At 42.6% G+C, this 26055-nt stretch overlaps 1 protein-coding gene across 1 annotated transcript in view; it reads right to left on the minus strand.

The window, feature by feature from the left end:
- The window catches only part of C17H1orf21 (chromosome 17 C1orf21 homolog), a 251136-nt gene that overhangs the window by 146024 nt on the left and 79057 nt on the right, over positions 1-26055 (minus strand). Inside the window, exon 2 of the mRNA XM_055419112.2 lies at positions 11044-11263. Coding sequence (XP_055275087.1) covers positions 11044-11137 — 94 coding nt within the window. The 5' untranslated portion in view covers positions 11138-11263. The remainder of the gene's footprint in view (positions 1-11043; positions 11264-26055) is intronic.

Raw genomic sequence — 26055 nt, forward strand, 5'->3', positions numbered from 1 at the left:
AACCCTCCCACCTTCTCTCTGTGGCTGAGTCACAGTTTTAGAACTTCCCCCGGCAGAGAACAGGCCTTGCCGACAGCTCTAGTCCTCTGTATTTCTGCTGGACGGTACCAGGAGGCCGAGAGGCACCGGGCAGCATCTCCACTGCCTTCTCCTTTCCTACCCGAGGAAGGACTCCAGGCAGTTACAGAGAAGACCAGGCACCTCCAAGGGCCCTGCCAGCACGTTCCTGCTGAAGGCACCTGAGAACTCAGAGGCTCCCTCATCTTGCAATCAGGCTGCTTCGTAGCAATCAGTGACAAATGGTCCTACTTGTCAGCTTACCTCTATCTCTAATATTAAAAGAACGGGCTCATGATGTGGTTGGCAAGGGAAGGAAAAATAGCACTTGGATTTTTCTTTTTTATTAAATATAGAAACTATAGCACATTTCGAGACTTTCTGTCATAAAAAAATTTTTCCAAGCAGAAATTCAGACTGACTGGCTAGATTAAATTCTGCATCACGTGGCATTCCAGTGCGGTCTGTTCTGAGCTGGGCGCGGGGCCACAGTGAAGAGGCTGGATCAGTCTGCTCCTGTGTACAACCAATGCTCGACCGCTAATGGCACCCGGCGTCTTTCTAAGTGCTTTCTGTCGTTAACTCACTAGCTCCTCCACACAACTCCGAGTGGAGGACACCACTGCCACCTCTACACTGCAGATGAGGAAACTCAGCCACTGACGAGGCTCCTTGTCAAAGATGGCACTGGAAGAGGGGCAGCTGGAAAGAACCCAGCTGGCAGGTGGGAACTCACAATCCTTTACACGCTCAAAGTCTGGGCTTGTCTCCTCTCTCCTGTCAAAGTGATAAACACCTATCAGAAGGGCCCAGAAACAGCAGAAAATGAAACTAAGCTACTTCGAGACCTTCTCTGAGTCAGACACTGGCCTAAGCCCTTTCCCTTCGGAAGTGTGAGGTAGAAACTCCCGACTGAGGTGGGCTGACTTCTAGCATTTCACAAGCCCCAGGTACACTGAACGCCTTTAAGACCTTTCTGAGGCTCAGCACAAGACATTCTGGAATCTTCGGTGGTTAAAGCCAGGAATCAGGTTCCTTGCTTTCCTGACTTAAATTTTTTTCAATTTTTTTTCAGCTTTTAAGACCGTGACCCAGCTCTATCATACATTCATCAAACATTTTTCCTTTTAAGGTTCTTTACCCATTCACTGATTTAAAAAAAAAAAAAGTGGGCACGTGGTGAGGGGAAGATGTCCTCTCTGATCTTTGAGAAATAACTTCAGAAGGCAAAAGAAGCTTCTGTGGGCCAGCAGCAACATGTCGGGGGATGCAGCTTAAGACTAACGCAAATGGGCACTGAGAGATGAACAAGTCAGAATTTGCTCTTCCTCCTCTGCCAGGTTGGCTCCCAGTCTTGTCTCTCTGATTTTCCCGGGCCCTCACCTGTGTGTATCTCCCATCTGGAGAGTCAAAGCAGAAAAGGAGGGCTGCTTTCTCAGTCGAACCCCTTTCCTCTTCGATTCAGTAACAAATCAACTTCAAAACTGAAACTTGAGTGGGAAGGAAACTGTAAACACCAACACTACCTTCTAGTGACTTAAACAAGCACCATCCCATAGAAATAATGTGAGTTATGTCGGTGAGTTAAACGTTGCCAGCAGCCACATTAAATAAATAAAAATAAAACAGTGGCACTAATTTTAATAATAAATTTTATTTAACTCTGTATATTATCATTTCAACATGTAATCCAAAGAAAACTGGTGAGCTACTTTATACTTTTTTTCACACTAAGTCCTCAAAATCTCATGTGTAATTCATACTTATCAGTTCAGTTCAGTTGCTCAGTCGTGTCTGACTCTGTGACCCCATGGACTGCAGCACACCAGGCTTTCCGGTCCATCACCAACTCCCAATTCATACTTTTAGTATATCTCAATTAGAACGAATCTTATTTAACAAGCTTAATTATCACATGTGGCCAGTGGCTATTATGTTAGATGGCACAGACTTAAAACATGATTATCTCCATTTCTGTCTCACAAACAAACACAGATCAATGAATCTCTAATTAATCGTCACTTCATGCAACCAAAATTATTATAGAAAGAAATAGCAAATTATTACCTGCTCTAAATTGCTTTAAATTTCTGCAAAAAAAATCTATTTCCTCGTTTAATCTTTACCATAACCCATGAAGTTGGACCCAACTGTATTTTAGATAGGTAACAGACGGACATAACAGGGTTGCCCTTTCTCTCACACACATACAGACACACACATGCATACACCTGTTACATGTTCTTAATTCATATAGCCAAGGACCAGACCAGAACTGAAGCCACACAGCAGTATAGAGCCCATGTGAAAGAAAGCAGCCAGATTCTTGCTTTATTGATGCTCTTTTATATACCACCATTCCAGAAGAATTTAATAATCTAAGCACTTTCACTTAAGGGAACATATATAATAATCAGGACCATCTTGGTCCTTAAGAAGTCAAGGCTACCTCATCATAAGGAGGGAGCTGGCATGGTCAGGGCCCAACCCAGTTCCTGAACAGTCTCTCTGCCTCCAGCTCTGGGCATTCTGGAACCCCACATCCTCTCAAGGTCAAAAAGTCCTTGCCTCCAGGGGCTCATAAGAGAGAAGACACACATACACAAGTAATGAGACCAGACATATAAACAAGTAAACCAAATACATAAGTATATAAAATGTATTCTGGGATGGCAGGAAAGGGAGTCTTTCTGAAGATATCAGACAAGCTTCACACAAGTTTGGAAAAAGAGCAGGATTTAAACAGATGAAAGTGCGGAAAGGGCCCATGCCAAGCAGAGATCACAGTGTACTTGACCTGGGGCACAGAGGTGTGCAAAGTGGTTACACGGTAAGTTGTCCCCTCCGGCTACATAACATGAGGGACAGAGCATGGAACAAGTTTGCCAAAGTGAGTAAGAGGGTAAAAGCCATCTTCAGAGGTCTTGAATGTTCACTAAGGTTTTAGGATGTTACAGTCTAATAACTGAGTGGAACAGAAAGTTCTAGAGTGGGAAAATTAACAAGGACAAAGGACTACTTTAGAAAACCTGGTACAGTTTGACAACTTACAAGTGCAAAAAAAAAATGGAGTTAAAAACAAGGCAAAGAAGCAGGCAAACAAAGAGGGCTAATGGAGCATGAGTTCAGAGGACCTTGCACTATTTTGGGTTATGGATTACAACAACCTAAATGATGCTAGTGGTAGGAAAAGTGAGGTTAGGAGAATGAGATTTACAGATCTGGAACTGGGAGAGACAAGGGCCTCAAGTTTAAAGCCTTTTAAAGATTAAAGCCTACATTACTGGAAGAATGGTGGTGACCTTCATGCAAATAGGGAAAGTCAATATAACTAAACAGCTTTCCCCATGGAAGGTGGGCTTTGGAAGAGATAATGATTAACATGTAATGATTAACAAGTTTAACATGTAAATTTCCCTAATAAGGTCTGAATCTGTTCTGTGCATCTACTTTAATAGTTTAAGTGAATGACAGTTGAAAGAAATCCAATAAGCACTTGGCTTTCCTCAGAATTTGCTTAACTAGTTTCTGATAACTTGAGCCTGCTGGTCACTTGCTTTCTGCAAGCTGGTCTTGGCAATCTGCTCAGCTGTCCGCTGAATGACCTCAGAAGATCTGCTGACCATTCTTCATGTCTGATCCCACCACTGAAGGAAGGAAATTTCCAATCTGGACATGGAACTTCCTGGTCTGGATGTTACTTCTGAAAAAGCCACGGTATTGAGACACAACTTCAGATTTAAAACATGGTTAACAGTGGTTAAGAACTGCCTGCCAAAGCAGAAGATGTAAGACATGGGTTTGATCCCTGGGTTGGGAAGATTCCCTGGAGCAGGAAATGGCAACCCATTCTCTAGTATTCTTGCCTGAAAATTCCATGGACAGAGGAGCCTGACAGGCTGCAGTCCATGGAGTCACAAAAAGTTGGACACTACTTAGCACGGATGCATGCACATAGCTCTATATTTAAAGTGAAGGAAAGTCTATAGGTATAAGTCAGTAATAAAGTTTTTTGTCAACAAACTCCTATGAAATCTACAAGGCAAGATGCCCATCCATCACTTGATCCTCGATGGTGGAATATTCTATAGAGATTCTGTCCCATACATTTGGACTGGTCGGTCTCTTAATAACCAAAATATCACAGACAACAAACAGCTTCACATAAATGAAAGTTACAAAGTTGGCTTAAAACTCAACATTCAGAAAACTAAGATCATGGCATCTGATCACATCACTTCATGGCAAATAGATGGGGAAACAGTGGAAACAGTGACAGACTTTATTTTGGGGGGCTCAAAATTACTGCAGATGGTGACTGCAGCCATGAAATTAAAAGACGCTTACTCCTTGGAAGAAAAGTTATGACCACCCTAGACAGCATATTAAAAAGCAGAGACATTACTTTGCCAACAAAGGTCCATCTAGTCAAAACTATGGTTTTTCCAGTAGTCATGTACGGATGTGAGAGCTGGACTATAAAGAAAGCTGAGCGCCAAAGAATGGATGCTTTTGAACTGTGGTGTTGGAGAAGACTCTTGAGAGTCCCTTGGATAGCAAGGAAGTCCAACCAGTCCATCCTAAAGGAGATCAGTCCGGAATATTCATTGGAAGGACTGATGCTGAAGCTCCAATATTTTGGCCACCTGATGCAAAGAATTGGCTCATTTGAAAAGACTGTGATGCTGGGAAAGATTGAAGGCAGGAGGAGAAGGGGGCAACAGAGGATGAGATGGTTTGATGGCTGACTCAGTGGACATGAGTTTGAGTAAACTCCGGGAGTTGGTGGTGGACAGGGAGGCCTGGCGTGCTGCAGTCCGTGGGGTCGCAAAGAGTCAGACACAACTGAGCGACTGAACTGAATCATTTGTAAAAACACACAGCTTATCATGCTCCCCAGTATGTCCTTAGAGGCTGTAAAATTCAATTAGCACTTTTAGGAAAATGATCGAATATGTGTGTGTACACATACTTCAGAGCCATCCCCAAATATGCCACCTTTCACAGACTTTGTCAAATCTCCCACAACATGTGGTAGTAATATTTTCAAACATTTTAAAACATTAAGCTTTTAAAAAGTGGATGAGGTCTCTTTATTCAGTGGCAAATAGAGGCATGATTTAGAATGCAGAATGTAACTATCCAGAATGGAATACAGTCCAGTCATGAGTTCTCATGGCCTCTGGTAATGGGTGTCATAACGGGTCTCCAAAGATGGCTCCCAACAATTCTCCCCCTGCCTATAAAGAGATGGAGAGCCTTTGTGCTCCCTTGATTGAGTCTGGGTTGGTCTTGTGACTTGCTTCTGCTCAACAGAATGCAGCACATTTAACATTCTTGGACTTTCGAGCCCAGGCCTTAAGAGGGCTAGCAGCTTCTACTTCTTCTCCGGGCAGCTAGCCGCCTCATGAAAATGTGACTACCTGATGGAAAGAGAGATCTGAAGCCAGCATGGTCAGCTAAGCCCAGCTGAGCTCCCAGCTGAATGCAACTGCATGACTGAAAGAAAGTGTTAGTTGCTCAGTCGTGTCTGACTCTTTGTGACCCCGTGGACTGTAGACCACCAGGCTCCTCTGTCCATGTGATTTCCCAGGCAAGAATACTGGAGTGGGCAGCCACTCCATTCTCCAGGGGATCTTCCCAACCTAGGGATTGAACCTGGGTCTCCTGCATTGGAGGCAGATTCTTTACCATCTGGGCCACAAGGGAAGCATGACTGGAGCCCTGGCAGAAAAACAGCAGATGAACCCCGGCAACCCCACAGAATCAGGAGAAATAATAAATCAGCGCTGCTAAGTTTGGGGTCCTTTGTAGGTGATAACAGATTAGTGAAACAATGGGTGACAAAAGATATCAAGTGGCTGAAAGTGAGTCTGATCTACCATTCACCTGTGACCATCTGTGATTCTACTGGGATTCTGTAGACTTCTGCTTACAAGCTAACTCAAGTGGAGAAACAGATAGGACCTCCTCTTGTCATATTCAGACTCTAGCATTCAGTAACATCTAGGTTACTGGTACTGATGTTCACCCTGGATTCTGACAATTATACTCCCAGCACCCGAAAGGAGTAGGAAAACTATCTTCCTTGACTGGTACACAGAGCTCTCTCTCTCCCTGTATTCTTTATGTAACACCATGCCACAAACCTACAAACGTTGACATCAGAAACAGTAATAAGAAGATGAATGCTGGAGTGAATAAAACTTCACTGTGAGTACTGGGGGGGTGAAGAGAAGCTGGCACAGACCTTAAACGCACTTGGTGGCATGGCCTGTGTGCAGTCACACAGACAGCAGTGACTCGGCAGGCATGGGGTAGCCTGGGTTATTAGCCCCAATTCTTGACCCTTTTCTACAAGCACACCCTTGCTATCAATGTGCTATGGTCAGATGAACTTCTTTGCCCTGTCTTTGAACCCTCTTTGTGATTCAATTTGGCTAATAAAATGTGGGTGCAAACAACAGTGTGCCAAGTCCAAGTTCAAGCTTTAGAGGCATCATGTGTACTGCCTTCACTTTTACCCTTCTGAAAAAAAAGAGCATGTTCCCCTTGACTCCTGGATCCCAGGAGGAAGTTGAGACATGAGGAAGAGCCACTCCAGCTGACCAACTGCCTTGTGATCAAGAAAGATACGCTTATTGTTGAATGCCACTGAGATCCTGAGGCTGTCTATTACCCAGCAATAGTTGACTAATACAAGGCTTCTTTATTAGATGCCAACATTTGCAAACTACACACGATACTTTAGAACAACAGAAAGTCTTCTTGGTTATAAAAATTGTAACCATATTAGCAAATGAATGGTTAGATGTTTTCACTGCCAAGCAAAATAAAATACAATATATTGAGTATCACCAGATGAACTTACAAAACAGAAAGAGACTCACAGGCTTAGAGAACAAACTTATGGCTGCTGGGAGGAAAGAGAGGGATAAGGGATAGTTAGGGAGTTTGGGACTGACATGTACACAATGCTATATTTAAAATGAATAACCTGCCATATGATCCAGCAATCACACTCCTGGGCATACACACTGAGGAAACCGGAATTGAAAGAGACACATGTACTCCAATGTTCACTGCAGCACTGTTTATAATAGCCAGGACATGGAAGCAACCTAGATGTCCATCTGCAGACGAATGGATAAGAAAGCTTTGGTACATATACACGATGGAGTATTATTCAGCTATTAAAAAGAATATATTTGAATCAGTTCTAATGAGGTGGATGAAACTGGAGCCTATTATACAGAGTGAAGTAAGCCAGAAAGAAAAACACCAATACAGTATACTAACGCATATATATATGGAATTTAGAAAGATGCAAATGATAACCCTGATAGCAAAAGAGACACAGATGTATAGAACAGTCTTTGGGACTCTGTGGGAGAGGGTGAGGGTGGGATGATTTGGGAGAATGGCATTGAAACACGTATGTTGTCATATGTGAAACGAATCACTAGTTCAGGGTCGGTGCATGTTATAGGATACTCGGGGCTGGCATGCGGGGATGACCCAGAGGGAGGATAAAGGGAGGAGGGAGGTGGGAGGGGGGTTCAGAAGGGGGAACATATGTAAACCCGGGGCGAATTCATGTCAATGTATGGCAAAACCAACCAATATAATATTGTAAAATAATTTGCCTCCAATAAAAAATAAATTACTTATAAAAAAAAATAAATAAAATAAAATGAATAACCAACAATGACCGTATAGCACACAGAACTCTGCTCAATGTCATGTGGCAGCCTGGATGGGAGGGGAATTTGGGGGAGAATGGATACATATATATGTATAGCTGAGTCCCTGTGCTGATCACCTGAAGCTACACAACCTTGTTTGTTAATCGGTTACACCCCAATACAAAATAAAAAGGTTATATATATAAAGGTTATATATATATAGACTATCATTAAATTTTTTCTCTTATAAGTCTAAGATTCTCTTTCTATAGGTTTGATGATTTGATATTCAAAGTTCTCCATAATATATGATTTGATATTCAAAGTTCTCCATAATATAATCCTAACTTAGTTTTCTAACCAATTTCCTCTCACTTATATTTCATATTTAATTCAAACTGTATTACCTGAGAGAATGGGGGGAAGCTCAAGAGGGAGGGAATATATATATAAAATATATACATACATATGGCTGATTCACTTTGTTGTACAGCAGAAACAGACACGACCTTGTAAAGCAATTATACTTCAATTAAAAAAAAACCAGATTACTTGATTTTGTAATTTTTTTTGGATTACTTGTAATTTTTGAATATGTCACACCACCTTCAGCCTTTCCTCATCCAGTTCCTTCCTACACCCTTTATCCAACAGATTTAGATTCTCCATCCTTTAAGGCAATTCAGCTGTCACCTCTGTAAGAAATCTGTTCTGATTCCATCTTTTAAGGCAGTCTCTCCTCCTTCTGACTCTTATCACGATATGTATGTCTTTTCCCCTTCTGGTATTTGGCTTATTCTGCCTCATAACACTTCCTCATCCTCTTATAAAGTCCTAGAAAGCAAGGTTTATCTCTGTATCCTCCATGGCATTTAGCAAAGGGTCTGACACATCATGTACCAGCTAGTCAATAATTTTTCACACTAAAGAATGGAAGACGGATAGGAAGTAGCCACGACACTGAGAAGGGTTCGTGGACTTTGCCGTCAGAGACATCTGATTGTATCACTTAGTAGCTGAGCAGCTTTGGACCAGTCAGTCTCACTGTGCTCCAGCTCCCAAATCTGTAAAATTGGGATGGCACAGATTTCACAGGACTGTTGTGAAAATTCAACATGAAACTGAAAGCAAATGTGTCTCACTGTCTGACATATGGTGGAGGCTCCATAAGTGGTAGCTCTAATTGCAAAAATGACAATGACACAGAATCTCACATAGAAGTTGGTTTAAACAAATCCCTGATATTCAATTATTTCCTCTTTAACGTTCAATTTTGAGAGTGACAGTAATAAGTCTAGTTCCTATTAGCCATTTTCCCAGACGGTGTAGTTTCAAAGATCTAGATTCTAATTTTATTAACTCATTATTGACTAAGAGATTTTTGCAGAAACTAACACTGCGGCTGGCATTCTTTTTGGGGGTGAGGGGCTGGTCGAAATTTTTTCTCACTAACACTTTACAGGTTATTTCATTCAATAGTTAGAACTGACACACCTGTAGAGCCTTCTAATTTTTGTGAAATGTTGTCCTCAATCCACTCTTCTGTAGAAGCAAAGGAACGTTCTCCAGCACCATGGGTTTCATTTTTCATTTTCTGTATCAGAATGAATCACTAAGTATTTTTTGTCGTTTTTTTGGTCTAATATTTACATCATTTGAATCAGAACCCTATTCTGAAGAACTATGATCTTCCGAGACACTTAGCATATATGTCGCTCAGATAATCAGAGAAAGTATCTGCATAAAATTCACCGAAAAAATCCTCTTCACTCAAAATTTTTCAATGTGTAATTTTTGAAAATTCTATGTTTATGATATACACAAGGTTGGAACAAAAACCTAATGGAGCAATACATGGAAGATAAAGACAGTCAAGTTGTATAAAGAGCCCTTGATCAATTTTAAGGTCTGACAGTTTTGCACAGTGATGTTTATTGTATCACCATCTAAAAATGCAGTAATGTCTCCAGTCAATAATGAGTTAAGATGCTCATATATCACTCCACAGTTCTCGGTTCTACAGGTAGGGAACACTAGAAGCAAGTTTGTTCCAGGCAACAAATACATCTCCTTAAAACAAACTAAGGGGAGGCCTTCCTCCTCCATATACACAAGTCTACTTGTAGTAGAGCACAGTGTACAAGTTCTACTTGTAGTAGAACACTTCCACAGTGTTCCCAATTCTTCCCCAGGGAACTGAAGCAATCGTTGCAATGGATCAAAAGCTAGAGACTAAAATGCCACAGAAGCTCTTGCCAGAGACTGAATAGTGCAACTTGAGTTGTTTACATGTAAACATTATTTCAATAAGATTCTTTAACGAATAAGAGATGAAGAAATGCTCTTATGAATAAAAGTGCCATGCAAATGTCAATGGGTATTATTGTTATAGTAATTCAGCAAAAACAGTTTCATCTTCTTTGACTAACTAGAATCTGGTACAAACACATAACTACTCTTCATCAGGGTAATCACTGATCTTGACAAACTCAAGATTAGGCAAACTCAAAACCTAGGAATGGCCAGGCATGGAACATCAGCGAGTGAACTGGGGTTGCTGTGCATTCACAGGGAAAGCTTAGCGGTTTACTAGAGACATTGCCTGACTGAGTGGGCAACTTCTACTCCACCCCACCAACTGCTGCCTCAGGAAATGGAAAATCTTTGTTGCCAGATCTTCTCAAGAAATCTGGGGTTTTGTGTGGAACATCCTGAGTTTTAAAGGCTGTCTTTCTTTTTATTTTAAAAATTCTCTGGAGGCCAAAGAAAATCCAGATGTGGCCATGGCTTGGCACTTTGTGACCTTTGCACTGCACAGTCTCAACTCACTATGAATCATCAGAGATGGTTAAAAGATGATTTCTAAATTCACTGCAATTGTATTTTTGGATCCGAGGATTTATAATTCACATAAACTTACAATAAACTCCAAGAAACACCATGTTCCCTCAGTTAAAAATCTTCACCCATTTTTGGACCTTCACGTTTCAGTCCCACAATTCTGGACCAGAACACCTGTGGCCACTGTCCGAGGCACCTAAGTCCTATGAGTTCTGCAAAGCTTGATTTAATTGTGAGCTCTCTATAAAACCTCCATGGTCCTCCTCAAAGTCTTCCAGGTATAAATTGTGATGAAACTGTCCAGTGGCAAAGATCTGCATCAATTTTTATCATATCTCATCGGCCCTTTACCCGCTCCCCCTGTCAAATGGAACAGCACCATGACACTGCAGTTACTCACTCCTGCGAGCACAGAAGGCCTAGATCAAGGGGGCCAAGAATGAAGTTCAGTGGCACTTACCGCCAAACACATCTCCATTCTGATAGTTCTTCCCTTTCTGGGCTTCCTCTTCATTTTGAACAGTGGCAACATGCTTGGCGGAGGCACAGCCCATAGTCTCATTCGGTCAGCTTCAGCCGGGCTGCACTGCAAATCATCTCTACAGACACGGGGACATTTTTTTTTCCTTTAGACGCAGGGAAAATCCACCTTCTTGCTGAGTCGGTCAAGATGGGTGCACCTGTAAGAAGATAGTGCTAGATCAGAATGTATAACATGAAGCCCGTGTCTCCGTGTCCCCAGTGTTTCTCGCCTGAGTCCGCTGGATGGGGGCGCGACCAGGCACTGCAGAGGAAATAGCATGGGTCATTCTCATCTCACCTTTTGCTCGGAAAGCAGGGTTGGAAGGCCTGCGCCCTGCACAACACGTGGCTGGACATTTTGAGGAGATAAAACATTTCTCTTTATTTATCCTAATAAATATTTGAGCGCTCCTACTTGCCACATACAAATGTGAAGGGCCATCTGGTTTGTTAATGTTCTGGAATCTCAGAAACCTTCAGAGGAAGGGAAGCACATGGATGAGATCTACTGAGTTTGGAAGGCTGGGGAAAGTCCTCCATCTTTCTCATCTGGCCCTGTAGCCAGCTCTTTCCAGCAACTCCAATTTCACCAGGAGGGAGTAAGCTGGTACATGGGCTAGTTTATGCATTTCTGGTAGGTTCTATAAATGATTTAATATTTTATCAGCGAGGGGACACTGGGAAGGAAGGAGATGGGGGCAAAGACTTAAACATACTTTTGTCAATTTTCTGCTTAGTTAGCTGAATGCTTTAAGGACTGAGCAGATGTAGGAATATGAAGAGAAGAAAAAGAGGTGGTCATCCCCCTCTTTCAGAGCCTCTGTATCTCTTCTGATTGCCACTAAAGGGTGAAGGAGTATGGGATAAACCACAAGGAGATAATCCACTGGTTAACTGGAGAGAATTCACCTTCCCCTGCCCCATTCAAGGTCGCCACCCAAATTCTCAAGGTTTGTCACGCTCAACTTGCTCATTTTTACTTATTTTATTTTTTCATCATCCTTATCAAGCCATTTCAGTCCTATGCATGTTTACTTCGAAACAACTTACATGCCTTCATCTCTATCCCTCCCACTGGACCTAAGCCCTTCTTCCTAGAGAACTTACAACATCTAAGGATGTAGAAATTCTATCATTTAAACCGTCTAATTTCAGAAAAGGAAGTTTTTCAAACTAGCCCAACACTAAAAGATAATTCTAAATCAATCTAATAAAGAACTTAGATAATACAGGTAATGATCTTAAATTATGCCAAGCAAACATGAATTGCAACATCGACTCCATGGCTGTTAACATTAGCCATGTCTTTGTACAGTCCTTCAGATTATTTTCTATCACTGCTTCTGAGTTAATGTCATTAACAGAAAGTATAGTTGGGTTACATATAAAGATAGTTGGTAAAGTTTTATAAACAAGGAAGATTTTTTTCCCCTAATTAATCCTCATCAGTTTCTTAACACTATCAGGTAACCTCATGTTAATACGTCCCTTCCCCTTTTTTAAACTATATGGGATACATACACACACAACTATTTTGATGGTAGTCAGCAGTACTGTCATTGAAGCTACAATATTTTCATTGATGGTCTACTCATATTTGTCTATAGAGCTTCCAGGTCAGATGGGAGAGAGGTATTGACATTTTTAAAAACACTTGATTGCAACCAGGAAATTAAAAGACGCTTACTCCTTGGAAGGAATGTTATGACCAACCTAGATAGCATATTAAAAAGCAGAGGCATTACTTTGCCAACAAAGGTCTGTCTAGTCAAGGCTATGATTTTTCCAGTGGTCATGTACGGATGTGAGTTGGACTGTGAAGAAAGCTGAGCGCCAAAGAATTGATACTTTTGAACTGTGGTGTTGGAGAAGACTCTTGAGAGTCCCTTGGACTGCAAGGAGATCCAACCAGTCCATCCTAAAGGAGATCAGTCCTGGGTGTTCATTGGAAGGACTGATGCTAAAGCTGAAGCTCCAATACTTTGGCCACCTCATGCAAAGAGTTGACTCACTGGAAAAGACTCTGATGCTGGGAGGGATTGGGGGCAGGAGGAGAAGGGGACGACAGAGAATGAGATGGTTGGATGGCATCACAGACTCGATGCACATGAGTTTGAGTGAACTCCGGGAGTTGATGATGAACAGGGAGGCCTGGTGTGCTGCGATTCACAGGGTCACAAAGAGTTGGACATGACTGAGCGACTGAACTGAACTGATACAATACAGTGTATTAAGTACCATGATAAACATATCACAGGAATCTATGGCAATGCAGAATTCAAAAAAAATAGATTAAACTGTGATCGGGCAAAGGCAGAAATTAAAAGAGGAAGTGATATTTTGTAGGGTCTTAAAGTTTGGTAGAAACTTGCCAGGCTTGAAAGGATAGTGCTGCTGCTGCTGCTGCTAAGTCGCTTCAGTTGTGTCCAACTCTGTGCGACCTCATAGATGGCAGCCCACCAGGCTCCTCTGTCCCTGGGACTCTCCAGGCAAGAACACTGGAGTGGGTTGCCATTTCCTTCTCCAATGAGTGAAAGTGAAGTTGCTCAGTCATGCCCAACTCTTAGCGACCCCCTGGACTACAGCCTATCAGGCTCCTCCATCCATGGGATTTTCCAGGCAAGAGTACTGGAGTGGGTTGCCATTGCCTTCTCCGTGAAAGGATAGTAGCATCATCCAAATGTAAAGAACTGCCTGAGCTAAGACACTGGAATGTGGAAGAGCATGTGTGTTCAGAGGGGTCAAGAGGGGTGGGGCAGGGAAGAGGATTGCACTGCTGAGGCTTGTGAAGGGTTTGGAGGAAGCCTTGCTAACTTTACCCAATTGAATAAAGATAAACTATAAGATGTCGCAAGATAGAGGGAGTCCTTTTGATCCAAATCTGAGAACACTTTGAGAGATACTGAATTAGTAGCATTCAAATCCATTCTGTCAACCCACTGCAAAGTTTAAAGAAACAGTGCTGAAATACGAGACAAGAAGAAGCGGAGACAGGACTCAGTTCCACAGGCAGAAGGGAGAAAACTCCTCTCCAAGCAGACAGCTGCCAAGGGCTGCGGCTTTGCCCTACCGGGCAGCACTCTCTCAGAACCGCCTCCACCTCATTCTGCATCATCAGGGAAGGTGACAGGGTGGGTTCCCAGAATGAATTCCTTACTTTCCAAAACGGAATGTGGGAAAACAACCTCACGCATACACAAGAGAGCAACCTGAAGTGGAGAGGAAACCTCCCCTCCCCTTCCAGTCTGTTGCCACCTCCTCATAACAAACAAAGTGAAAACAGGAAGGAGAGTGGGAAACCCTCGCGAAATCCTGAAGGACAGTAGGAATTCAGAGCCAGTTTACAATCCTCCTCTCTGGGAGTCCTCTTGCTTTTCTTTTCCTCATTCCTATTTCGTGTGGACACCTTCACAAGCTACTCAAGAAATTAATGTAAGAATCTAAGATGTGAATTACGCTTTGCTTCTCCCAAAAGCATTGTGCGCTGTTTCTTCTGTTTTAATAGCTGTGTTTGTTTGTAGCAACAAATCTTACTTGAATTTGAAAAGTTGAAGTCACATGAAACTCACATTGCAGAGGGCAAACAAAAATAAAACATATTTTAAAACTTGTCAAAGGACTTCTCTGTTACTCAGGCATGGAAGTGAGAGGCATGTTAACAAGCAGATTAGATATGATTCTAATTAGTCACTTAAAATTCAAGTGATGACTCGGGAAGTCTTCATATAATTGTATTTTTTAAAAAGCACGATCAATCAAAATGAGTTCTCTCCAAATCACAGTTAGGTGCAGATTTTGTTTTTGAAACACACACACTACGTATTTTATTACAGTAATTTAATTTTAAGAGTGAAGTTTTCCAATTTTACAGCTTCATCAGGAATATACTTTAATATTTTGTCCATTTCAAAGGAGATAATTATGAAATTATCTGAAAGGCAGAAGATCTACAATTCTCAAAATGAACCATGGGGTACTGGGGAAAGTTTTTTTACTATGTCATCAGGATTCCGCACATAAACCATTGTGCACTCATTCATTCCTTCAATAGATATTTACTGAAAAATACTAAGTGACAGACACATTTTTGGAAGACGCTGTGTATAGAAACATAGTCAGGACCAGTCTCCTCCCTGTCCCTATAAGAACATGAACACTCAGACAAAGGAGATCATGAGAAAGACCAGTTTCACAATGTGGTACCGCAACTGCCAGTCAAATATAGGATGACAGGGGAATTCACCCCACAGGTACCTGATGCAGCCTTGAAATCATGAATGTCAAGAAAAGTTGGATTTGAGATCTGACCACAGCTGAATAAACATCACTAAACCACCCCGCTCCCCTACAAACTACATTTCTTTTATAGTCTGATGTAATGTCAAGGTTTCATTTCTACTGAAAATTCTCTTACTTACGTGGATCCAATTGCAACCTCAAATTGAGGAGACCTTCAGAAATGAACCCCTACCGACTGCCACCATCATCTGTTCAAAGTTTTCCTGGGGCTTCCCTTGTGGTCCAGGGGACGAGAATCCACCTGTGAATGCAGGAGATGTGGGTTCCATCCCCGGTCTGGGAAGATCCCATGTGCCATGGAGCAGGTAAGTCTGCGTGCCACAACTACTCGGCCTGTGCTTGGTCACAAGAGAAGCCACTGCAAAAAGAAGCCTGTTAACCGCAACTAGAGAGTAAAACTAGAGTAGCCCCCAATCACCTGAACTACAGAAAACCTGAAGACCCAGTGCCACCAAAACTAACTAACTAAATAAAATTTTTTTAATAAAAGAAAGCTTCCCTTCAGTTTCTACTTACTACCTTTCACATAAATCCAAGTATATTTTTTTAGTTTCCACTTTTCCATGAGTTTTCTTCAGCTTTTCTCTGCCAGCTCCCACATCATCTATTCATTCACGCCCCTGAAACTACCCCACCTAGGGAAGGCTTAGAGTGCAAATGAGCGTGGAGAGACCCGAGCACCGAGTAGACAGTCTCGTTCGCACATATTGTCATTAACAGCATGTTATTTATTTCTGAAGTCACAGATCACAGGCTGAGAATTAAACTGAAGCATCTCTTTGATGGGATCTTCCAATACCAAATCTCACTGAAGATGACTTTTTAAAAACTAAGTAATCTATACGTAAGATCATCAGTTCAGTTCAGTCATTCAGTCGTGTCTGACTCTTTACTACCTCATGGACTGCAGCACGCCAGGCTTCCCTGTCCATCACCAACTCCCAGAGCTTAGTCAAGCTCATGTCCATTGAGTCGGTGATGCCATCCAACCATCTCGTCCTCTGTCGTCCCCTTCTCCTCCTGCCTTTAGGAGATGTAAGAACATCAGGCAACTCAAATACATGGGGTCCAATTAATAGCCCACTTGAGTGTGTGTTAGTTGCTCAGTTGTGACTGACTCTTCGCAACCCCATGGACTGTAGCCCACCAGGTTCCTCTGTCCATGGAATTCTTTAGGCAAAAACTTTGTGTAAAAATCTCCCCAAGTGGCTGAATGGTTATGTTATCCTATATCATGAAATTAGAAGCTACAAATCCCTAGCCACAATGTTATGCACTAAATTAATATCGCACCATCTTTTTATTTATTTTCATTTATCTTTGGCTGTGCTGGGTCTTCTTGCTGCACTGGCTTTTCTCTAGTTGCAGTGAGCGGGGGCTACTCTTTAGATGTGGTGTGAGGGCTTCTCATTGTGGTGGCTTTTCTTATTTCGGAGCATGGGCTCTAGAGCTTGTGGGCTTCAGCAGTTGTGGCACCTGGGCTCAGTAACTGCGTTTTGTAGGCTCCAGAGAACAGGTTCAATAGTTGTGGTACATGGGCTTAGTTGCTCCTTGGCATGTGGGATCTTCCCGGACCAGGGATTGAACCTGTGTCTCCTGCTTTGGCAGGTGGATTCTTTACCACTGAGCCACCATGGAAACCCTCTCTCCATCCTTACAGGATATTTTTCATGCTTTGATAAGGTACATTGGCAAATCTGTAAATCCAATTCAAAAATTTTCAAAAGAACTCACAAATCTGTAATCATGTGTGTTTACCCCTCCCCTCCTTACACTACGCCTCAAGGCTCCTTGGGTACTATTTTAGATATCCACAGGGGAATTATTGTGCCAGGACACTTCACATTGTAACATGAGGAAGTTCTTTCCTGTACATAAGTCCTTACTTTTTTATGTGATACATTTGCCCTTTTATAAGAAAAGATTATGGATTTATGATGACTTTTTTCTTTTTTTCAATGCAGATGGTATCTCTATTTTTTTTAATTTTTTCCAGCTTTATGGCAGAACAATTGACAAAACTACAATTTACTGAAAGCATTCAAGGGAATACTTCAATATACTATATACATTGTGAAGGGATTCCCACCAATTAACACGATTATCACTTCATATATTTACTCTTTTAAAATGAGAACACAGTTCTACTCTCTCAGCAACTTCCAATCATACAATATGGTGTTATCAACTACAGTCACCATGTTATCAGCTCAGCTCAGCTCAGTCGCTCAGTTGTGTCCGACTCTCCGCGACCCCATGAATCACAGCACGCCAGGCCTCCCTGTCCATCACCAACTCCCGGAGTTCACTCAAACTCATGTCCACAGAGTCGGTGATGCCATCCAGCCATCTCATTCTCGGTCGTCCCCTTCTCCCGCCCCCAACCTTTCCCAGCATCCCCTAGACCTTATTCATCTTATGACTGAAAGTTTGTACCCTTTCATCAGTCTCAACTTATTTCTCCCAGCCTCTGGCAACCACAATTTTACCTTCCATTTATGAATTTGACTTTTTAAATTTTAAGATTCTACACAGGGTTCCCTGGCTCAGTGGTAAAGAATCTGCCTGCCAATGCAGGAAATAGGTTCAATCCCCGGTCTGGGAAGATCCCATGTGCCATGGAGCAACTAAGCCTGTGTACCACTACTATTGAGACTGTGCTCTAGAGCTTGGGAGCTGCAACTACTGAACCCACGTGCTTCAAGTACTGAAGCCCGCATTCCCCAGAGCTCGTGCTCTGCAACAAAAGAAGCCGCCACAATGAGAAGCCTGCACACTGCAATAAAGAGCGGCCCCCGCTCACCACAACTCGAGAAAACCCTGCACAGTAAGGAAGATCCAGCATAGCCAAAATAAATAGATTAAAAAAAAAAAAGATCCTGCGCAAAAGTAATACCATGCAGTATCTGTCTTTCTCTCTCTGGCTTACTTCACTTAGCATAATTTCTTCCAGGTTCATCCATATAGTTGCAAATGGATGGATTTCCTTCATAATCGGGCTGAATCATATTCGTGTGTGGGTGTGTGTGTGTGTGTGTGTGTATGACATTTTCTTGATTCATTCACTGAAGGACACTTTTAGGTTGTTTCCACACCTTGAGTATTGTGAATAATGCTGCGATAAATGGAAGTGCAGATATCCCTTTAAGATAATAATTACATATATATTCAGAATTGTGACTGTGGATGGCTTTTTTCTTTACCTTAACTTTATGAACTGGAAGCATAACTTTATCAGAGAAAAATTGGGAAGGAATAAAATAGGCAAGATCTGTTTTAAGAAAAATCAGAGAAATATCTGACCTTTTTTTAAACAAAGGTTATGCAAAATATTTCTGTTTACATAATATTATGGATAATTTCACTTTTCACCAACTAATCATGGATTTTTTTCATTTTGGATGGAAAAGTCAAAATATTGTAGACAGTTCTCTTGTTAAAAGAGATACTTCTAAAAAATGAATTAAAAATGATAAAACTCCATAAAGAAATCCTAGGCCAGAAAGAATGCAAAGGCACCATGTGGAGCTTGGAGGACTGGAGAAAAATTGAATTCTGCTTGCAATGGGCACACAGAGAGCTATGAAGTCAGCAGTTAAGAAAAAGATAATAGGCACATTATTAATAGATCAGGAGCAAAGTGTCCCCCCTTTCTTTCTTTGATTAAAAAGGGAAATCAAGACAAGGCAACATCTAAAAACTCCTTTCTTTTATTGAAGAAAGAGCCAACATCCAAGCTCCACAAAGAAAAAATATATATATAAATAACTAATCAGTCTGTGTGCCCATCTGTTCTGCTTCGCTGTAATGAGTGTTAATACGGCGGCCCACTGGGGGGAAGAAGAAAGGCTGCTAAAAGGGATTTCTCATTTTGAAGCTCTGGTATCCTTGGGCTACTGTTAACACCATTTCACATTTCATTGTGCATGTTAAAGACAATACACAAAGAGATGCCACATTTGACATGTGGATAGTCTGGAAAAGTCAAACCTCCCGACTGCCCAGGATTTTCTGGCATCACAAAAGATACTCATTCCTCGCCTCGCACTCATTTGGTGACATGGCAATTGACAACATGCTGGAAATGGCAACCCACTCCAGTGTTCTTGCCTGGAGAATCCCAGGGACGGGGGAGCCTGGTGGGCTTCCGTCTATGGGGTCACACAGAGTCGGACACGACTGAAGTGACTCAGCAGCAGCAGCAGCATTAATGCCAAAGAAATAGGAATATCTGCTTCTGCTTTCTCTATGGGAAAACTCTCACGTTTTCAAATAATAATTGTACAGAGATGTCTCTCAGAAACATAACGACAGTAAGTCCTATACATTTCTGATGGATTTGTGCAGTGGGGGATTGGGACACGGAGGCAAGGTGACAAGTGGAAAGGGAATCAGAGGGCGAGTGAGGATGCTGAGCTCTGGTCTCAGGCATCAGACACCTCTCGCAGTACCAAGGCTGGGCTTCCCCTCTCTGAGCCTTTTCCTTTGATTCTATGATCTACCTGAACATAAATCCAAGTGATGCTGAAGACTGAAATTAGCACTTATAAAAAGGCCATTTCTTACCTAGACTCAATTTATTTACAAACTTTGTTTCAACACTTACCCAGTTAAGATATACTTGCAATTTTTTCCCCCAAATATTTCAGGAAGCTCTTTGAAGTCTAAAGATTATTGCCAATTATGTTCTGGCCCAAGGGTGTTGATTTCAATTGCGTATCCAGTGAAAAAATGAACAGGGCTTGGCCATCTTATTTTCTCTTTTCTATTCTGCCTTTCATAGACAAAAATAATTTTTTAAAATGTGTCTTACAGAGAGGTGGATGGAAAAAGCTTGTGGTATAACAGTTCTTCAGCTAAGGATTTTAGAGTTTGGTGCCTTTACCCTGTAGTTAAAAACTCTATTCCTGTATTGACTATATGTGTTCACACAAACTCATGCATGGCTGACACTATTTCTGGGAAGACAAGAGAGGAAAACACCTGATCCCAATAAAGACTCCGCATCCACACCAGGGTGAACCTATGCAGAATTACACTGTTCCTGGATTTGTTCCTCTGTGATCAAGGCCAACGGCAGATATTCCCGGACTTTGAATTCTACCTTTTCCCCCTTCTTTGTTCATGAATGCTCAGTTGTGTCTGACCCTCTGCAACCCCATGGATTGCAGCCCATCAGGCTCCTCTGTTCATGGAATTTTCTAGGTAATAATACTAAAGCATGTTGCCATTTTCTGTTCCAAGGGATCTTCCTGACCCAGGGATTGTACCCACGTCTCTTGAGTCTCCTGCACTGGCGGGCAGATTCTTTACCACTGCACCACCTGGGAAGCCCTTTCCCACTTTCAACACTTGGAATATCAAAGGGATTTCCAGGAAGTTGCCAACCTGTGTCAGTTGCCAACCTGTGTCAGCTCCTCTTGGTAAAGAGGAACCTTCCATACCAAGACACCCATGACAGGCATGTTTTGCCAGCTGTGTTACCGGGTTCATCATGTCACTTGGGACAAATCTATGTGACTTCCTTGTCAGTATCCTAATAATAACAGCTGTCTCCCTCTTTTACGGATTTTTTGGAAACCTAGGTAGATGATGACATGCTTTGCAAGGCTCTTATAAATGCAAGGTAATCTTCTGTTGCGTGCACTCTGCTCTGCCACGTGCCTGCCATTACTTATCAGCCTCATGGCTTTTCAGGAGCTTTGGGTGCAGTCAGTTTGCCCAGAGGGATCCCATATGTGGCCCTAGAGAAAACGAGAGAAAAACAGATGGAAAGAAAAGAATAAAGATAAAAAAAAAATGACTAGAACATGTAAGTTCTAAGTATAAAGGACTAAAAGGGCAAATCTGATTTTAATCTAAGCACAAAAAAATCATGATTCTTCTCAAATGGCCAGTGAACGACAAACTGGGTAACCTGTGTGTTGAGACATATTGTAGAAGAACAGATATGATTCCTGCCTTTGAAGGGCTAGCGTTCAGACAGGGCTAATGGATCATAAACATAATAAAGTAAAATAAAATTCCAACTACTAATGTACACTGCAGGGGAAGAAATGATGGGAGATGTTCTTTGAAGTCGTAGCGTATTTCAAGCTAATTAAGTCAGTGCTTGTCTCAGCTATTTACCTAGTTTTGGCTGCGCTGCGTCTTTGTCACTGTGTGTGGGCTTTCTCCAGCGGCAGCCAGCAGGGGCTACTCTCTAGTTGTGGAGGCTTCTCACTGCGGAGGCTTCTCCTGTTGGGGAGCATGGGCTCCAGGCCATATCGGCCTGGTAGTTGTGGCTCTCTCAAGCTTAGCTGCACTCCAGCATGTGGGATCTTCCCAGACTAGGGATTGAACCCGGAGTCTCCTGGACCACCAGGGAAGTTCTCAGCTTTGTTTAATGCAACAAGAGATGTAAAAACACCCAGCATTATGTGCTACCCTCAGCAGACCCTGGGTGACAGACCCTCATTTACTGACGAAGAGGACAGTGAAACGCGTGTTGTGAGCTGCTGCTCCCCTAACACCATAAGCTACAACGGAACCGCAGCTGGATTGCGTGATAGTTGCTCAGTCACGTCCTATTCTTTGCGACCCCATGGACTGCAGCCGGCTAGGCTCCTCTGTCCATGGAATTCTCAAGGCAAGAATACTGGAGTGGCTGGTGTTCCCTTCTCCCGGGGATCTTCCCGACCTAGGGATTGAACCAGGGTCTCCCACATTGCAAGCAGATTCTTTACCAGCTGAGCCACCAGGGAAGCATTTCTTGGAAATCTGAGTCTTACTTTCTGTGGTGCTGAAGACAAGAGTTGAATGCCACTGTTCTTTGATGCACACACTGGGAAAGGACATGCAGTGTAATTCTGCACTGAATTACAAAGACAACTTTTATACAAGGCTAGTGTGTTCCACATTTCTGATTCAATTTAATCTCTAAACTTCAGCCTTAAACAGATTACTGTGGTAGATAAAAAAGAAATATGACCAACCAACACATAAGATATAAATTATCTAAACGAACCATTAGGAGAAAATGTAAGAATCATTTAAAAATAAAAAAGCCAGCTGCTATTTCATTTGTGGATTTTGGTTCTAATATTTGAGTATGTGTATGTTTCATATCCTCAGAACTATAAAAACTTTCAGCAAAGTAATGTAGTAACACTTTGATAAGATCTGAATGCTAGAAATGGAAAAAGTATTTCTCTCAAAATCTAAAGGCACATCCCTCTTTCCTTCCACAACAACCTCTTTCCTCTTTTTTTCCCTCCCTGCCACAATAAGTGAACCCATCCATCAGAGACCACTACAAACTCTGGCCTAAGATCTCTCTCCTTGTGCTTTGCCTCAGGCCACACAATCCCAGGTCTGAGGAGAAGCCAGCAATGATCTAGTGATTGAGTAAATCCATCACTTTCCTGCTGGGTAGACAGCTATTCACTGAAATGAGTGTCCCTAATAGCAAGGAGAGATAAGAAAGCCTTCCTCAGTGATCAATGCAAAGAAATAGAGAAAAACAACAGAATAGGAAAAACAAGAGACCTCTTCAAGAAAATTAGAGATTCCAAGGGAACATTTCATGCAAAGATGGGCTCGATAAAGGACAGAAATGGTATGGACCTAACAGAAGCAGAAGATATTAAGAAGAGGTGGCAGGAATACACAGAAGAACTGTACAAAAAAGATCTTCACGACCAAGATAGTCACGATAATGTGATCACTGACCTAGAGCCAGACATCTTGGAATGTGAAGTCAAGTGGGCCTTAGAAAGCATCACTACGAACAAAGCTAGTGGAGGTGATGGAATTCCAGTTGAGCTATTTCAAGTCTTGAAAGATGATGCTGTGAAAGTGCTGCACTCAATATGCCAGCAGATTTGGAAAACTCAGCAGTGGCCACAGGACTGGAAGAGGTCAGTCTTCATTCCAATCCCAAAGAAAGGCAATGCCAAAGAATGCTCAAACTACCACACAATTGCACTCATCTCACACGCTAGTAAAGTCATGCTCAAAATTCTCCAAGCCAGGCTTCAGCAGTATGTAAACCGTGAACTCCCAGATGTTCAAGCAGGTTTTAGAAAAGGCAGGGGCACCAGAGATCAAATTGCCAACATCCGCTGGACCATGGAGAAAGCAAGAGAGTTCCAGAAAAACATCTATTTCTGCTTCATTGACTATGCCAAAGCCTTTGACTGTGTCGATCACAATAAACTGTGGAACATTCTGAAAGAGATGGGAATCCCAGACCACCTGACCTGCCTCTTGAGAAACCTGTATGCAGGTCAGGAAGCAACTGTTAGAACTGGACATGGAACAACAGACTGGTTCCAAATAGGAAAAGGTGTACGTCAAGGTTGTATATTGTCACCTTGCTTATTTAACTTATATGCAGAGTACATCATGAGGAACGCTGGGCTGGAAGAAGCACAAGCTGGAATCAAGATTGCTGGGAGAAATATCAATAACCTCAGATATGCAGATGACACTACCCTTATGGCAGAAAGTGAAGAGGAACTCAAAAGCCTCTTGATGAAAGTGAAAGAGGAGAGTGAAAAGGTTGGCTTGAAGCTCAACATTCAGAAAACAAACATCATGGCATCCGGTCCCATCACTTCATGGGAAATAGATGGAAAAACCGTGGAAACAGTGTCAGACTTTATTTTTTTGGGCTCCAAAATCACTGCAGACGCTGATTGCAGCCATGAAATTAAAAGACGCTTGCTCCTTGGAAGGAAAGTTATGACCAACCTTGATAGTATATTAAAAAGCAGAGACATTACTTTGCCAACCAAGGTCCGTCTAGTCAAGGCAATGGTTTTTCCCATGGTCATGTATGGATGTGAGAGTTGGACTGTGAAGAAAGCTGATCGCCGAAGAATTGATGCTTTTGAACTGTGGTGTTGGAGAAGACTCTTGAGAGTCCCTTGGACTGCAAGGAGATCCAACCAGTCCATTCTAGAGGAGATCAATCCTGGATGTTCATTGGAAGGACTGATGCTAAAGCTGAAACTGCAATACTTTGGCCACCTCATGCGACGAGTTGACTCACTGGAAAAGACTCTGATGCTGGGAAAGGTTGGGGGCGGGAGGAGAAGGGGACGACGGAGAATGAGATGGCTGGATGGCATCACCGACTCTGTGGACATGAGTTTGAGTGTACTCCGGGAGTTGGTGATGGACAGGGAGGCCTGGCGTGCTATGATTCATGGGGTCGCAGAGAGTCGGACATGACTGAGCGACTAAACTGAACTGAACTGAACTGAAGAGAAAGCTTTGGCTGCCTGCTAGAACCTTCAAGTTCTATCCAGAACAGCTCCATTTCTGGAAATGCCCTGAAAACCTAGAGAAGGCAAATAGATAAAAACTCTTTGTTGGTGAAGGGCTCAATTTCTCTCTTACACATACACAATAAAAATTCTAGTGATGCAAAGATCACCTCCAGTATTTTGTGATTTTGTAAAGGAAAGGAGTTGGGTGGCTTTGGGCAAGTTATTGACTTCAGAACGCCTTGAGATCTCATTTATGAGATGGATAAGAGCACACAAATTTTGAGGGAGCAGATGAGATGATATTAGCACAGCATCTGGCAATCAGTAAGTAATCCACACACGACAGTCACTGTCCTCTCACCGCCATCATCATGACTGTGATGGTGATGAACTTTGCAAAGAAAGGGGCAGGAGCAAAAGAGACCAGAAAGAAGAGACACAGAGAGATGAGAGAGGTCAACTGTGGCAGCTCAGCTCTTCTAAGGAATAAAACCAAAGCAGCCAGACAGAATACAGATGGAAACCAAGAGACAGCAGCTCTGCAGCAGAAGAGACTCATGGCCTCACTACAGCTTCTGCACGGAGTGCCCCAAGCAGTGCCCGTGTCTCTACAGCGCTGGGGGTGGGCAGGCCAGCCCCCGTGTGGACATCCCAGGGCTCTGAGGCCAGACGCCGCTGTGTGCAGACAAGCTGAAGGTCAGCGAGCTTCCCTAAGCTTGGTCACAGCTGGATGACTGCCTCTCACATCTTCCCCTCTTACGTGTTTATGTGCCTCTCTCCTTTACCAGACAGGCTTCCAAGGTCATGACCATGTCCTAATTATTCCTCTCTATATTCCTTCCAGCACAGGTCAGGCACACAGTAGGTCTGCAATAGATGCTGAGCAGATGAATTCTCTTGGAAACTTCTTTTCACAAAGAGACATGGGGAACTGTTAAGGGAGGGAGCTCTCCTCCACCCCAGGTCCTAGGTCACCTGCATGGACAGTGACCTCTTTAGCATATATCGCCAATAGCTACAGTTAAAAGTGTTCATCTGAGCTATTACAGACCACTTAAAATTATGTTCAGTATCTGATCCCTAAAAAGACAGAGAGTTATATGTAATACTAGTAGAATGGAATTCTGGAAACATTTGGCATTTGTACAGTTGTCCCTGGGCTTCCCTGGTAGCTCAGCTGGTAAAGACTCCTTCTGCAAAGCAGGAGACCCCAGTTCAATTCCTGGGTTGGGAGGAGAGCGTGGCAACCCACTCCAGTGTTCTTGTCTGGAGAATCCCCAAGGACAGAGGGGCCTGGTGGGCTATAGCCTATGGGATTGCAAAGAGTCAGACATGCCTCAGTGACTAAGCACAAACACCCATAGTTGTCCCTAATCTGCCCCAAAAAATTGGGCTGC

Source organism: Moschus berezovskii, chromosome 17 (genome assembly GCF_049115385.1).
Source record: "Moschus berezovskii isolate FMDL1 chromosome 17, NW_MosBer_1.0, whole genome shotgun sequence".
Lineage (NCBI taxonomy): Eukaryota > Metazoa > Chordata > Mammalia > Artiodactyla > Moschidae > Moschus > Moschus berezovskii.